The sequence below is a fragment of the Branchiostoma lanceolatum genome, chromosome 1 (genome assembly GCF_035083965.1).
Source record: "Branchiostoma lanceolatum isolate klBraLanc5 chromosome 1, klBraLanc5.hap2, whole genome shotgun sequence".
Classification (NCBI taxonomy): Eukaryota; Metazoa; Chordata; class Leptocardii; order Amphioxiformes; family Branchiostomatidae; genus Branchiostoma; species Branchiostoma lanceolatum.
This window is the reverse complement of record NC_089722.1, coordinates 24,373,554-24,387,395: the sequence shown is the minus strand read 5'-3', so window position 1 is coordinate 24,387,395 and position 13,842 is coordinate 24,373,554. Positions and strand designations below refer to the sequence as shown.

The following is a 13,842-nucleotide window of genomic DNA, read 5'->3' as shown; positions in this document are numbered from 1 at the left end:
ACTAGAAAACTTTATAACAACATTTCCACATACAAGCCCTGTAACCTAATCTCCAAGCAGACGTTGGGGTGGAAAATCTGTCGACTGGTCGGCTTTTCTGAAAATCCACCTCCGGAAAGTCGACCAAAAAAAACCTTACAATTTTCCATCCCCAACATCTGCTTGGAGATTACTGTAAACCTTCCCCCAGCGCTTCTGCTACTGCTGTATGATGAAGCGGCCCGTTTTGGCAGCCCGGGTTGGCATTCATGACCCTTTAGGCACTTACTGACAGGTCAGATTTATATATGTACAGGTTAGCATGTTCTCAATATCCCCCCACCCTCATGATAACCGTGACTAGAATTACACTCACAGATAAACACAGGTTTGTATGCCATGTACGTGTATATTTAGACAGATAATATCGTATTTCCTCGGACGTAGCTTGGAAAGTGTACTGTCTATGTTATTCTAGCTTACTCTCCAAGCAGATGTCAGGGGGGAAATCGTAACGATTTATGACTAACCGGCTTTTCTGCTGCATTGGTCAGAAAACGTTGCCATATTCAGCTGTTTAGATATTAATATTAGTTCTTTTATGTATTTCATCGAGGGAATATTTTCCTTCGAAATGACTACCATTCCAGCTTTTATACAAAATATTACCTCCAGATACGAACGTGTCAGTTCTGATGTTGAAAACACGTACTAGTATCTGTGTCATTTCGGTTGGCAATTCGATACATGCAATGTTATCACGTATATTCAAATTCAAAGCAAGCACACTCGATGTAATCTCCATTCAGATATTGGGAGGAAAGATTTGTTTTTTCATGTCATCAGCTACTTGGGATCGGAGGCCATCCCAGCGCCTGTCAGAAAAACGTGCGGTTAGATGATTCTTATACAGTAATATCAATAGGTAATTCTTTTCCACAACCAGTCAATCTCACCTGAGCTGATCAATGTTAGAACGTTTCTTCTCAATATCTGCTTGAACTGCATTGCTCGGTCCGCGGATTTGAATCTGTCGTGAGTAAGCTACCAGTAGACGTTGGCACCACCTTTTTTCCTTTAAAGGGGCGAATGAATCGACCATTATATGTTTTTAACGAACTAGCTACAGTCAGCTGCCAAGTGTAGTGAAGAGGAACGCTGTGATCTATAGGCTACCAAGTGTCGACCCTACAGATCCTGCGCCACTTCCCCTTACACGGCACGGTCTAAATGACTTCACGGCGACCGTGATGACAGACGACTTGAAAGGTCACGACCACAAAATAAACACGCTTGGGCTTAAGGGTTTAATTTGTTGTCACGGATCGCAGCGTTTTTCTTTGTAGAGTTGCCTAGAATTCACATGGGGAGGTCCCCAGGTCTCAATGCAGGACCCTACAGCAGTGTGGACTCAAAACTGGCCATGGCACTGGGAAATGATATTTTTTGTCTCGAAGGAAGCAGAACAGCTACCGTCTTGCAGGATCGGTCGGTTAACGTTCTAAAGAGGTATAACTTATTTGTAAAGGTTTATTGTGGAAGGATTGACATAACAGGTGTCTATCACCTTTGAATTAAAGAGGCAATTTTGAAGGCCGTTGAAGCACGTTTCTTTTCTCACCATACAGCTACACAACAGTTAACATATCGTAGCTGTTAAAAAAGCAAGTACGTAATGAGTAGATTAAGGATATATGTGGACATAACCCGTTTTCCCTTAAAAACTTTGGCCTTGTACTCAACTGTTCATCTGTTTACATTGGGTAAGGGACTGCCAGAGACGCATGGTCGTTACCCAGAAACATAACGATCTTTCAGCCCAACATCTGCTTGGAGACCTCATCGGATTTCCTCTGACAACTTTGGCCTTTTATTTGACTGTCCATCCGTTCATATGATAAACATCTGAACACCGTCATACCTACAACCTTCCTTCTAATGAAATAACAATGATAGAGGATGAATTGTTTGTTATGTGTGTTCAATTATTTCACAACATTCTTAGATGTAAGAAATTAGACATCTTCTTTTTTCTTATCTTTTTTGTGTGCTCTCAGTGCGGCCTTTTGCTGATCATGCGATACACCAATCAGCCCTTTGTTATATACATGTAGGAACAAAGATCATCACGCGTGCCGAACGGTTCGTTGGTAGTTTCAAACACATTTGTTCATTCATTTTTACTCAAAACAAAAAGGGCATTCCGGACAGTTGGGCAAAATGCCGCTTCTGTGATCTTCTCTCCAAGCAGATGAAGCGGTCGGGGCTATTTTGTCGGTCGGGTGCGGCCTTTTCGGCATTTCTACGGCTGTTTCCAATTTTCCTCTCGCGCACCGTTAGGAAATCAGAAAAAAGAAATGTGGTAAAAGAGCAACAAAATGGCCGAGACCGCTCATCTGCTTGAACTCTTGACTTATGTTTCTAATCATAACCTCTAACATAAGCTTACCTATATTATACGATTATAACACTTTATCAAACCCTCCGTTGACCCCGTGGACATCTAGCGGTTATTGATATTACAGCAGCATGCGGTCATAATGGCGCTGCAGTACTGCAATCCAATAATAGAAGTCGCTTTTGATCCACGGGGAAAATTCCGTCAACAACCATGTCCGCTACAGCGGCCACGGTATACGATTCGGAGAGTCTTCGGTAAATTTGTGTCTCTATGTTTGAGTGTGGGCTTCTGTGTGAATGACAGTGATGGCCGATTTTTTTGGCCGCTGGACATTACCGGAATTAGAAAGATGGTAGATGATGATTTAGTAGCTTTTCACAAGTTGTGTCATCAACCTCATTGCAATTATAGCAAGACATTGTCCACAAGACATTCTCCAGTTGGTGTTATGACAACTACACATTCTCCACATCCGGACACTGTCCAAGGCAGAATACAAGTGCTGGCTCACACATACACACACAAGATAAGCTTCAGGACAACAAAACACACATGACAATGGCAAGTAGAAACTGTTTCTCGGTTTATTTGGACACTTGTTTCTCCACAAATAAAAAGTCACATATCTCCCTATGAACTAACATCTGCACAGCTACACATGTGGATCTCCATGTTGTAAGGATCTGTCTTGCGCCGTGAAAATATAAGGTGGGGGCAATTGCAGAAAACGGGCAAATGTACATTAAATATGTTTACCTTTGGTAGGGAAGGGAGTAGGTACATTACAGTAATGATACACAAATCCATTTAGAAAGTTCAGAGGTTGGGGGAAAGGACTTTCAAATACTCACTTTCTTTTGATTTCAAATAGATCCCCCTAGAACCTTCTTTCTAAATGGAATGACCCAGAGAAAAATCATTGTTTACATCATGGTAGTTAGTTACGTAGTATTCCTGTATATTTCTGTCTAGCAGCTACAGGGCGGACGGTTATACCTCAGCTTGTATATTATACATACAACACAAGATAATACATGTATAATCAACAACCAAAGAATATAGTCATCCAAATACACACAAACTGCTCATAAACAAGTCATTACAAGAGTTACTTCCATATTGCTGTATGCCTGGTTTAAAATACTTTTGATACAATTTGTTTACATGGCAAACATAAATTGTCCAAGAAGACCCTAACTGAAATATTTTCCAAGTCATTTGAGAACTGCCAGTTTTCCGTGTTTTAGAACACCACCTAGCTGTAATAGTTTTAAGACTGCTCTGCGTTTCTCAAAATGTTTCACATCTTCACTGTAGGTCTGCTGACTTCACCACTATGTCTGATTGGAAAGGTGTTTGGTGAAGCCTTTATTCTAAAATGCCTTTCAGTAGACAACAGGCTCCTAAATGTTGTATAATAGCAATGCCTCTTGCCAGCTGCTTAAGTAAAAATATGTTTCAAAAGTATTTCATGACTGCCCCTATGCTGATATTTGACATTTGCATTTCTGTGTTACAACACATAATTTCATAACAATGTGAGTTTTGAGTGTTTGAATAGCGCACTAGTACCGTGTGACATAAAATCATACCAAGAAGTCACAGTATAGCATGAAACATTATCACAACTGTCGCAAGGTAACTGCATTTTTTAAACAATTGGTATGAAGATTAACATTTTCCATTCATGACATAACTTGTGGCTCCATAATATAAAACAGATACATGTACACAGAAAAGTAACATGGCAGTGCAAAAGAATAATCACAGTGCATAATATTCTAACGTCTCCTTAATTCTCTAAGGTGCAGTAGCTTAAGACAAATGTGACAAGATACGACACTATTTCTCGGCTTTATATACAAGTAAAAACTAATTCTTTTTCACTTTATTCCCCCTTCGCCATTCAAATTCCCACAGAACCAACATATAAAGAAACTGTACCATTGACAAATTGAGTGTCATTTTCAGAAAATATTTCCTCCTTTCCCAGCACAGCTGACATCAAAGACTAAAATAGATTTTCCTTCTGGTGTCTTTCCTTGCAGCAGGAGTCAGTGGTGCCTGGGTCCAGTTTGTACTTGGGGAGTCAAGAGAGCAAGGAGCTTTTTGTAGTGGCCCAGACATAAGGTCCAAGGTCAAGAAGTCAATTTGCTGCACGTGAAACCGAACCTTACAATACATACCACAGATACTAACATATACATATATATATAAACAGAATAAGGTACAAGAAAGAGATGCGAACTAACTTGTTCCAGATATTTCCTGGTCCTGTATTGAGCATGATCTGTGCCACTGAACTAGATACCAGAATGCCAAGTAAAACCTGAAAGGCTTGTGCAAAGGAACTTGAATCTGCTACCCTGTCCAATAAGGAAGAGTGTTCATGTATCAATGGCGAATAATACACTGAAAAGACTCCTCCCTTTTTTATGATATTTATTTGGTCTTATATTTTCAGTAAGTTAGTAATTGGCATGGATTAAGAAGTAGAAACAATTTCATGTGTGTTTTTGGAAGGACTACAACGACTCTCAAAAAAAAATCGAGTTTGTCTTGAAGTTAATCACACTTCAAAGAAAGACCACTTCTTAGAGAGAAGATATGGTAAGAAGTCTTCTTTTCCTTCCTTACTAGCTCCTTACCTTGGGAGTCAGTAAGGGGAGGTAAAGACAATCCACATCCTCAGATGAGGGGTGCCATATGTCTTAATCTCTGAGAACTGTATTTCCTGTGAAGTGTCAAGATCTTAGATTTGCATTTCTTTTGCCTAGTCACTACTCCATTTCCTGTTTGTCCTGTTTCAAGTGCAACAAATATAAATGTTATCCTAAAACTTTTTCAGTAAGGTCCCAAAACTCAAGTCATGATCCCCAGAAGAAGGAATACTCATCCTCCCTTCTTAAACTCTCAGCACAAGACGTCACAGTGTCTTATAAGGAACAGGGCTGCAGTTGATAACATCTTAAGAGGAATTACAAGAAGTAGTCGGCCTGAGGTTTCTTGGAAGGAATGCCTCTGGCTTCTTGAGGTGCTGCTTCGAAGATGGTAAAGTCCTTCTGCAAGTGTTCGTCTAGTTCTAGTATGGCCGCTACATTTCCACACCTGGGGAGAAACAAACAGCATTAACATCAGGCTTCACTTTCTTGTTTATTACAGTGTACATATGGAAATCACATGCTGTGAATCTTGAAACTTTGGCGGTGGTTTTACTTCGGTGGTTTTCATGGCGGCTGCTCCACGGGGACTTCATGACACTGGGAATATGTCTCCCGTGTAGGAATACTGTACTACAGAATTGTTTCAACTGCGAATTCATAACACAGCGAAAATCTCTTCCCACCTATCCAAATTAAAACCACCGCAGAAGTACATGAATTTTACAGTATAGAGATATCAAGAGATAATATAAACACAAAAAGCTTGTCTTGATCCTTGGTCACTTAAGGGAAAATCCAATTACAAAGAAGCAGTATGTACATGTATATGAAGGTTGTGACAGAAAGTTCCTCACCTATAGCAGTAGTTAGGAGCTGACCAGACCGTCAGGACCGTCTCGTTAAAGTGCCACTTGTACCCTTCCATCACCAGCTGATGCGCTCGACAGATCATGTCAATGTTGTTAGCGGCGTTAAACTGCGCGACCACGTCGCTGCCAAACAGGTACCCCGCCCCCCTGGGGCTGACCCCCCACCCCTGGGTATCCTCTGGGTCGGACCACAGCAAGTCACACATGGGACCGTCGTGGGGAACCTCTTGTTTTCTATCTATTGTGCGAATCTGTGGGGGAAAATGGAGAGAGTTAAGAATCATCAATCTTCAATCAACAGGTATATTAAAGAATGTCATATGAAGCACTGTGAGTTCCTTGTTCTCATAAAAAATCATCTTATACTTACAGAAACAAGACAGTTTGTTGGAGTTCAAAGACTTTTCCAGCTTGTTATGGTTCGATATACTGTAAATGCAGAAATGTTCAAAGTGGTTTTGTTTTTGCGGTAAGCTCTTCACCACGAACTTAAAACCACCGCAAACATTTCTGCCTGTATTTCTGTAGAGCTACTATTGTCTCAAACGTGAACTTAAAACCACCTCGTACACTCCATTTTCTCCCTACCGATTTGATGTCTATAATCTGTTGCAGGGATCTCTTCTACAGCTACTGATGGTAGACAGCGACCGTAGCTTTGTGTCCTGCATTTTTCTACTTTCTCTAGCGATCTGACTTGCATGGACAAGCTCATCAAATGGATTAGAGAAAGACATGAATCTCTTTTTCTCTCCGTCGAATTTATCTTCTTTGTCGAAATCATCGTTTGTGAAAAGTTCATGTATTGTGATTGTGGCATTACTTACCTGGTCTAATGTCTGGATGGATGGGGACAGGCCTCCGTGTACACAGAAAATCTGAAACATGAAGAAACAAACTTTTAGTCCAAATTCACATAGCCCTATGTCAAAAGCACTATCGCACTGCTCTGGATCAAATACAAGGTAACTATATTGGAAATCGAGGTGTTGGCACTGAACTAGAAATAATTAAAATATGATTAAGATTTGTCGCCCATTTGCGCTATTTTGCCAGTTGTAAATCTTTAAAAATTTTTGAAAATTTGCAATTTCAGGTGACAAATTGGGGCAGACTGATGCCGATTAGTGCTGGATTGCAGCACTTGCATATGCCTTTTGCACTTTGGCGCAATTCGGCAAAGTCCAGTGAGATACCCCCTATAGTTACTAATCTGTCAAAGTCCTGATTGCCTAATGGTCTTACTTTGGACCCCCTACTTAAATAAGGATTACTGTAAATTGTGAAATTTTCGCTGCTTTTGCAGTGACCTCTTTACCACAAACGTAAAACCACCGCAAAATTCTACCTGCCCACCCCCTTGTGTAAGCACTACATGAAGTACATTGCACAGTATCATAATATATTGGAGGCTGTAATGGTGAATATGCTATTGTTTGAGCCACAATGTAACCTTGAGTTCATTAACCAGCCCACCTTTCCGTCTATAATGGCTGACAAGCTGAGGTAGTCGAAGATCTCGGTGCAGTATCTCCAGACCGTGATGGACCCGTACTTCCTCAGGCACTCGTCGTAGAACCCATACACCTGAGTGATCTGTCGACTCTCGTGGTTGCCTCTGATCAGCGTAATACGGTCTGGATAACGAACCTACCGGCAAATGCGTGGGAATTTTAGAAACTGCACCAATCAAATACAACTAGAACTATAAAGTCGCATTACTATTTGTTGCAGGGATCTCTTCTACAGTTACTGACGGTAGACAGTGACCGTAGCTTTGTGTCCTGCATTTCTCTACTTTCTCTAGCGATCTGACTTGCATGGACAAGCTCATCAAATGGATTAGAGAAAGACACAGACCAATGTCCTCCAAAGGCTTATGATACTGATATCTGGTTGAGATAAAACCCCTTGACAGAGTTTCAAAAGTCCTTTTTTTCTACTATAAGGTTTCATAGTGAGAACTGGAGTGCTTCCAAGCTTAACCTTCTCCCTGCTGCCTAACTCTGTAAACGATAGGGAATTGGGTGCCAAACGGCTACTTCAGTGCGCTAAAGGTATTACTGTAAGTCTACTTAGATCCGCGGTATAACTAGATCCGCGGAATCCGCGGCGACCTCTGCGCCGCGAATCAATTTTCCCCGCGGATATGTTTATCATACTTTTGCCCCCCTCCCCACATTTACGAGTGAGCTCGACTTCAGGGAAAAGCGACACATAAACAATGCATGCGATTGTGTAAAACATGACAAACTTTTACACAGTACATACGTGTAAACATGTGATATTACATATGATTCGCAGAAGTTTGGCCGAGCGGCGTCGCTACTCCCGACCGCTACACATATACAGTAGTAATTTACCGAGAAATCAGAAAATAATTATCGACATACACGCCACAATTTGGGCTTTGCATTGTTGTTACGGGCTTGGGGACGCCGTCTACCGTTGTACAATCACACTCTTTTGTTTCTTGCTATTGTTATGCTTGCAAACAATCGATATCGGTGCCTCTGACATACGTTGATCTCATTAAAAACCTGTTTTTCAAGAAAGCGAGCAAAAATACGTAAAGAAAAACAAGATTTTCACCCGAGCATGTGAGTCCCTACGCTGTGATTTGCCGCCATTTGCCGCCATTTGTGGTCGTATTCGGTGGAGAATCTATTCCTTTATTTTTTTTCCCGTGAAAATTCTGCTTACGTAGCGTAGATGACTCGTATTTTACGCCGTGATTTTACTTCAAAATACGGCGCGCTAGCGGCAGGGCCGGGCCGCCATCTTTGTTTACTCATGTTTACCGCTGTTCTAAGCACTGATTGGTTCGAGTCAGAAAAACTGTGCTCTGATTGGTTGACTGCAAGATTTCACGTGATCACAAGGCGGGAAGTCCCCGTCACAGTTTCGGCGTAGACCGCATTTTATGACGATTTTGAAGCAGTTTTGTAGCGACCTTCGTAACATTTTTTATTTTAAAAAATTGAACAAGCATTTTCTGATGGCAGTATTCAGTTGCTGTTTTTTCTACTCATCGCCCAGCGCGAATTTAGAACCACCGCGGATTTTCCATTTGCCCGAAACCGCGGATTTTAGGCCCTGCGGATCTAAGTAGACTTACAGTATATGTTTAAGCCAAAGCAAAGAAAAAATCAGAACTTACCTTAAGAGCAAGTAGCAACAGGAATGTCTCCACACTGTAAAACCCTCTGTCTACAAAATCCCCCATGAACAGGTAGTTAGTGTCTGGCACATCCCCCCCAACCTGGGAATAAACAAAAACATGTCCCTTGGTAAATCTTACAGACAATTCACACATCTTTTTCTGTATGCCTGTAACTGTGCACTTAATGTGCAGAATAAGCTGCACTAGACAGGAGTAAGGTTTATAATCAGAAGTTTTGCAGACATTTTACTTTATGTTGTGCACCCAAAAATTCTTTCTGTGCAACTAAATCTTTAAGTTAGGTGCACCAGTGCGCTTATTTCCAAAAACGAATTTTGAGCCCTGGGTTTCTATCATCATCGGAGCAAATTTTTGAACCTACCGCCTTGACTATTATACTTTGGCACAAAAGGAGACTTTTTCAATGGTACAAATTATTTGGTGTCCATAATCTGTTGCAGGGATCTCTTCTACAGTTACTACAGTTACTGACGGTAGACAGTGACCGTAGCTTTGTGTTCTGCATTTCTCTACTTTCTCTAGCGATCTGACTTGCATGGACAAGCTCATCAAATGGATTAGAGAAAGACATAAACCTATGTCTTCCAAAGGCTTAAGATACAGAGATCTCGGTGTCAACAGTGACAATAATAGTAACCTGGCCTCGTCTAAAATTTTGGTGTGAGACTGAGGAATAGTTTTAATTAAATTTTTTGACTCAAGGATGTTTCTTGCTACATTTCTTACCTTGAAAAGTTCCTTAAGATCATAGAACTGCCCGTGGATGTCCCCACACACAGTAACTGGTGAGTCTACCCTTTGGACATTACTTTCTTCTATAAGGATTTCCCTGTGAAATGAGAGATTCAGATAACTTCAACCATCAGAACAATGCTTGTACATTGGTACTGACAATTTGTGAACTGTACTTGGCTTGTTTGTTTCAACAGAAATACGTTGTTACTCAACAATCTAATTGATTTTTTTCTCCTATCAATCAATAATCAAAATATTATAGGATATACGTGATGTTGATAATACTCGAAATGTTACAGGATACAAGTATAACAAATCAAAACAATGTTACAAAACAATAATATAAACAAACAAAATACAACAGTTTCATTCATGTAAAACCAGATAGTGCATGTACACAGATAGTGGACACCTTAAAATGTCAGTTAACTAGTACAGAAAAAATAGAAGAAACATAGTTACCTTGCTTTACCACAGAGAGCCTTTACCTCTCCCTCCTTGATGATTTCGCAGCGCCGAAGCTGCTCTATTTGTCTGTTAGCGGTTTGAAAGATTGAAAAGAAATCGTTAAAACCATTACAGTAAATGACGCCACAAAATTCAATTCTACACTGTGGTTGTCAGAGGTGGGTGAAAGGGCATGCTGGGTAATTGAAGGCGCAGGTTTGGTGTAACCTGGCATGGTGTTATACAAGCCAATTTAGATGCACTTTTCTCATTGTAAATACAAATGTAACTTCTTAGTTGTAAGGCTGTTAAATAGAAGTCTTACAAAATTGTGTGATGATCGAAGAATTTGGCAGATTGACTGTGATGTTGGCAATCAGAGTGAGTGAAGCAAATGTAACAAAGCCGAAAACTTCTTCTGGGCAAATTTACCTCGGTGTCAGAATGAAGTCAATCAAAAGTAATACCATTTTGACCATTTGCACATTTCAAATGGCCCTCACGATTACCACGTTCACTCTGACCAAATTTGTTCCATTTTCTATTTTCAACAAATATTCCATTACAAGCAAGGCCCCGTTCATGACAGGAGCCCTGAACCAGGATCAATCCTGTGCCTGGGTGAATCCTGACTTGCAAAATCTGGTATGAACATGGTCTACACGATTACCTCGTGCACTTTGACCAAATCTGTCCCATTTTCTATTTTCAACAAATATTCCTTTTACAAGCAAGGCCCCGTACACACCAGGAGTCGTGAATCGGGATCAATCCCGTGCATGGGTGAATCTCTATTCACAAAACTTTGTAAGAACGGGGTCTTATACCCCATGTTTTTCACCACTTCTTTAGCATGCTGACTCCTGCAAGCCTCTGCAGTAGACACGACCTGCAGTTACCTCAGGTCATTGACTGGTACCCCCTCAAAATACTTCCCAGCCCATCTGACACCCAGGTGCCATGGCTATAGATGGGAAACACACCCTCACACATACACAACCTGACATGGATAGAATGTGTCTGTCCAGACTGGCCTCAGGTTCAAAACATGCTACGTAACATTGTAAGCTGGCGTAAATGTTATGGATCTTCTTTTTATCCTATAAGTATAACAGTCACTTGTAAAAATGTGTGCCAGTTAATAATCCTGAAACTGTGTTTGACCTTTTGTCTTGTGATCATGGAAACCATACATGTTTCTGTCATCCCTTTAACCTTTAAACATATAGCCCAAGCATCTTGTGACTAACACATGTATCTAAACTGGTTGTGGGACATCAGAACATGGTGCTAAATACCTTAAAGTAAAAACAAGTGCCAATCATGACACCAGTAGCAAGGACAAACAAACACCAACCGACCTGTCCAAATCACTGCAGTCAGTCATGGCAATGGTGAGAAGTCACTGGAATATTCTTCACGAGTCGTAGATATCTCCGTAAAAAAACAAAAATGGCTCTCAGCAGGTTACTGTTAGGGGAAACAGAAATGACATATTCGTCAATAACAATCAAATTAGGATGGCACTAAATCTTGGTTACATGTATGTTGGCTTTAGCCATGTATTTCACCAATGCTAGAAAATTTCGAAATCTTGCTTTGTGTTTAACAAAGAAACTAACAGTACGGTAACTGATTGAGATCAATGTGGTACACTATATGTGTAATTGAATAATATCATGACATGTACAGGAAATAATGTCAATTCTCAGCAACAAATGCACAACAACGGATGGTGTAAACAAGTTACTACAAGGATGTAAAATTATTTAAACATGAGGTCAGGTCTAGACTGGGGCCTAACATGGTATCACATGTACAATACCCCAGATTATGTTACGCTCCCTTATGTTTAAATTTACTGGTCAGTTTTGCCCAGTACTATCTGGATTTGGATTCTAGACAGCTGGCTAAACCAATGGTCAGCCATTAGAAATTATCGGCAATCACATTCTTCACACACTTGATTTGGTGTAATTTGGCGTTATCTAAAATATGCGTACAGGTGTTCGCTGCACGATTTTGCTGTCCGTGCAGAAACACAATACTGTGATCGTTGGCGTGCCGCCAGCTTACTCAGATTTGTTTATCAAACTTTATGAGGTAACGGCATAAACAAAGCATGGCACAACTACATGTCTGAGTATGAATGAAAAGAAGGAGTAAATATTTTCGGGCCAATATGAAAAAAGAAATCATGTTGTCATAAAGACATTGATAAAACCACTTCCTTACATATCCTATTGTTATTCTCAAATTTTGCAAGCAAATGTTCGAATATTAACAAAGGAAATATTTGACTGACACCGAGGTTGAATCTTACCTGATGTTCACCAAAAGATATGACTTCTGTATCTCACAGCAAATCTTTACTCACTGTAATGAAGTAAAAAGGGCAAGAAGACTAAGATGATTATTTTAAGACCTGAGTCAGACACTCACAAATTAGGTTATTGTGACTTCAGTTCCTTGTTTAGTTCTGACCCTGACTTTAAGCTTTCTCTGAAGACATCACTTTTGGATTATGCCTAGAAATGAACCGGCAAGATGTGGAATTTTCTTTACTAAAAATTGAGTAAAGAAGTGTTTTGAACATTTTAGATGTGCAATTACGATTTTAGCAAATCTTCCTTACATAACACAAAGCATTACGAAGACCACACATGTAAATGTAATTCCAAACATACAACACAACTTGTAGTTCAGTACACAAGAGGAAGAATACATACATCATTAAGTGTCTCTAGACAAAAGACAGAAGTCTTCAAAGGTCTTCAGAAATAGATGAATTTGTTGTGAGTTTTCGTGTAAGAAGAATGAGTGTGATTCTAAGTCAAACCACCTTGTTCAATCGGTTCCGTTCAATCATGTGACGATTTGAACTCTGTAGTTCTGGGGTCTGAAGACTCTCATTGACAAATTAACAACTTATGACACACTCAGGACATCCATGTATTTCTGTTCTTCATCTGACAGTAACTGGAGATCATAAAAGCGGGACAAAGTCGATGAAAAAGCGCGATAAATCTCCTGATCGTTTGCATGGGAAGCATGCAAATAGTGCCGGTGCGCCGCCATGTTGGTTTCTCTCTACAGGTCCTGGCGGCAAACCCAAAATCAGTCAAACTCTCGCCTTTTCGACAATATTTCTTCAATATCCATAGCTACGTATATCAAACCATGCCATTTGAACCATGTGAGGTAAAGTTTTGGACGTAGACTTACGTTTTTGAGTAGAAAATTGCGGCTAGCGCTCGCGCACTGTCACTCCGTGCTCGCCCGGCCTCAGCTCTGTTTCTCTACCGGAAATGACGCACTGCTGACTAAAACTGCTTTTGCCATATATGGTCAGGCCCCCTGTTCACGTGGCGCGAAAACTTCTCCATGTCATTTGTAAACAATGTAACCTTACAGTTCCAATGGCGCATAAATTAACGTCATAGCATTCAAGATAATGTAAAAATCGTATTCGGTGGTACATTCGGATATTGCAAACAGTCTCACCTACCGCAATGAGGCATTGGATTTCTTTTTTGTAATGTTCAATAATCATTATAAGATAAC

At 40.4% G+C, this 13,842-nt stretch overlaps 1 protein-coding gene across 1 annotated transcript; it reads right to left on the bottom strand.

The window, feature by feature from the left end:
• Positions 1-5,329: 5,329 nt before the first annotated feature.
• On the bottom strand, positions 5,330-13,603 carry LOC136443343 (serine/threonine-protein phosphatase 4 catalytic subunit). The gene is made up of 9 exons (XM_066440549.1): positions 13,504-13,603; positions 11,640-11,748; positions 10,294-10,365; positions 9,823-9,925; positions 9,073-9,174; positions 7,389-7,562; positions 6,740-6,790; positions 5,898-6,163; positions 5,330-5,488 (listed from the first exon to the last, which is right to left on the bottom strand). The coding sequence occupies exons 2-9, from the start codon at positions 11,663-11,665 to the stop codon at positions 5,359-5,361; spliced, it is 924 nt and encodes a 307-aa protein (XP_066296646.1). The 5' UTR covers positions 11,666-11,748; positions 13,504-13,603; the 3' UTR covers positions 5,330-5,358.
• Positions 13,604-13,842: the final 239 nt, after the last annotated feature.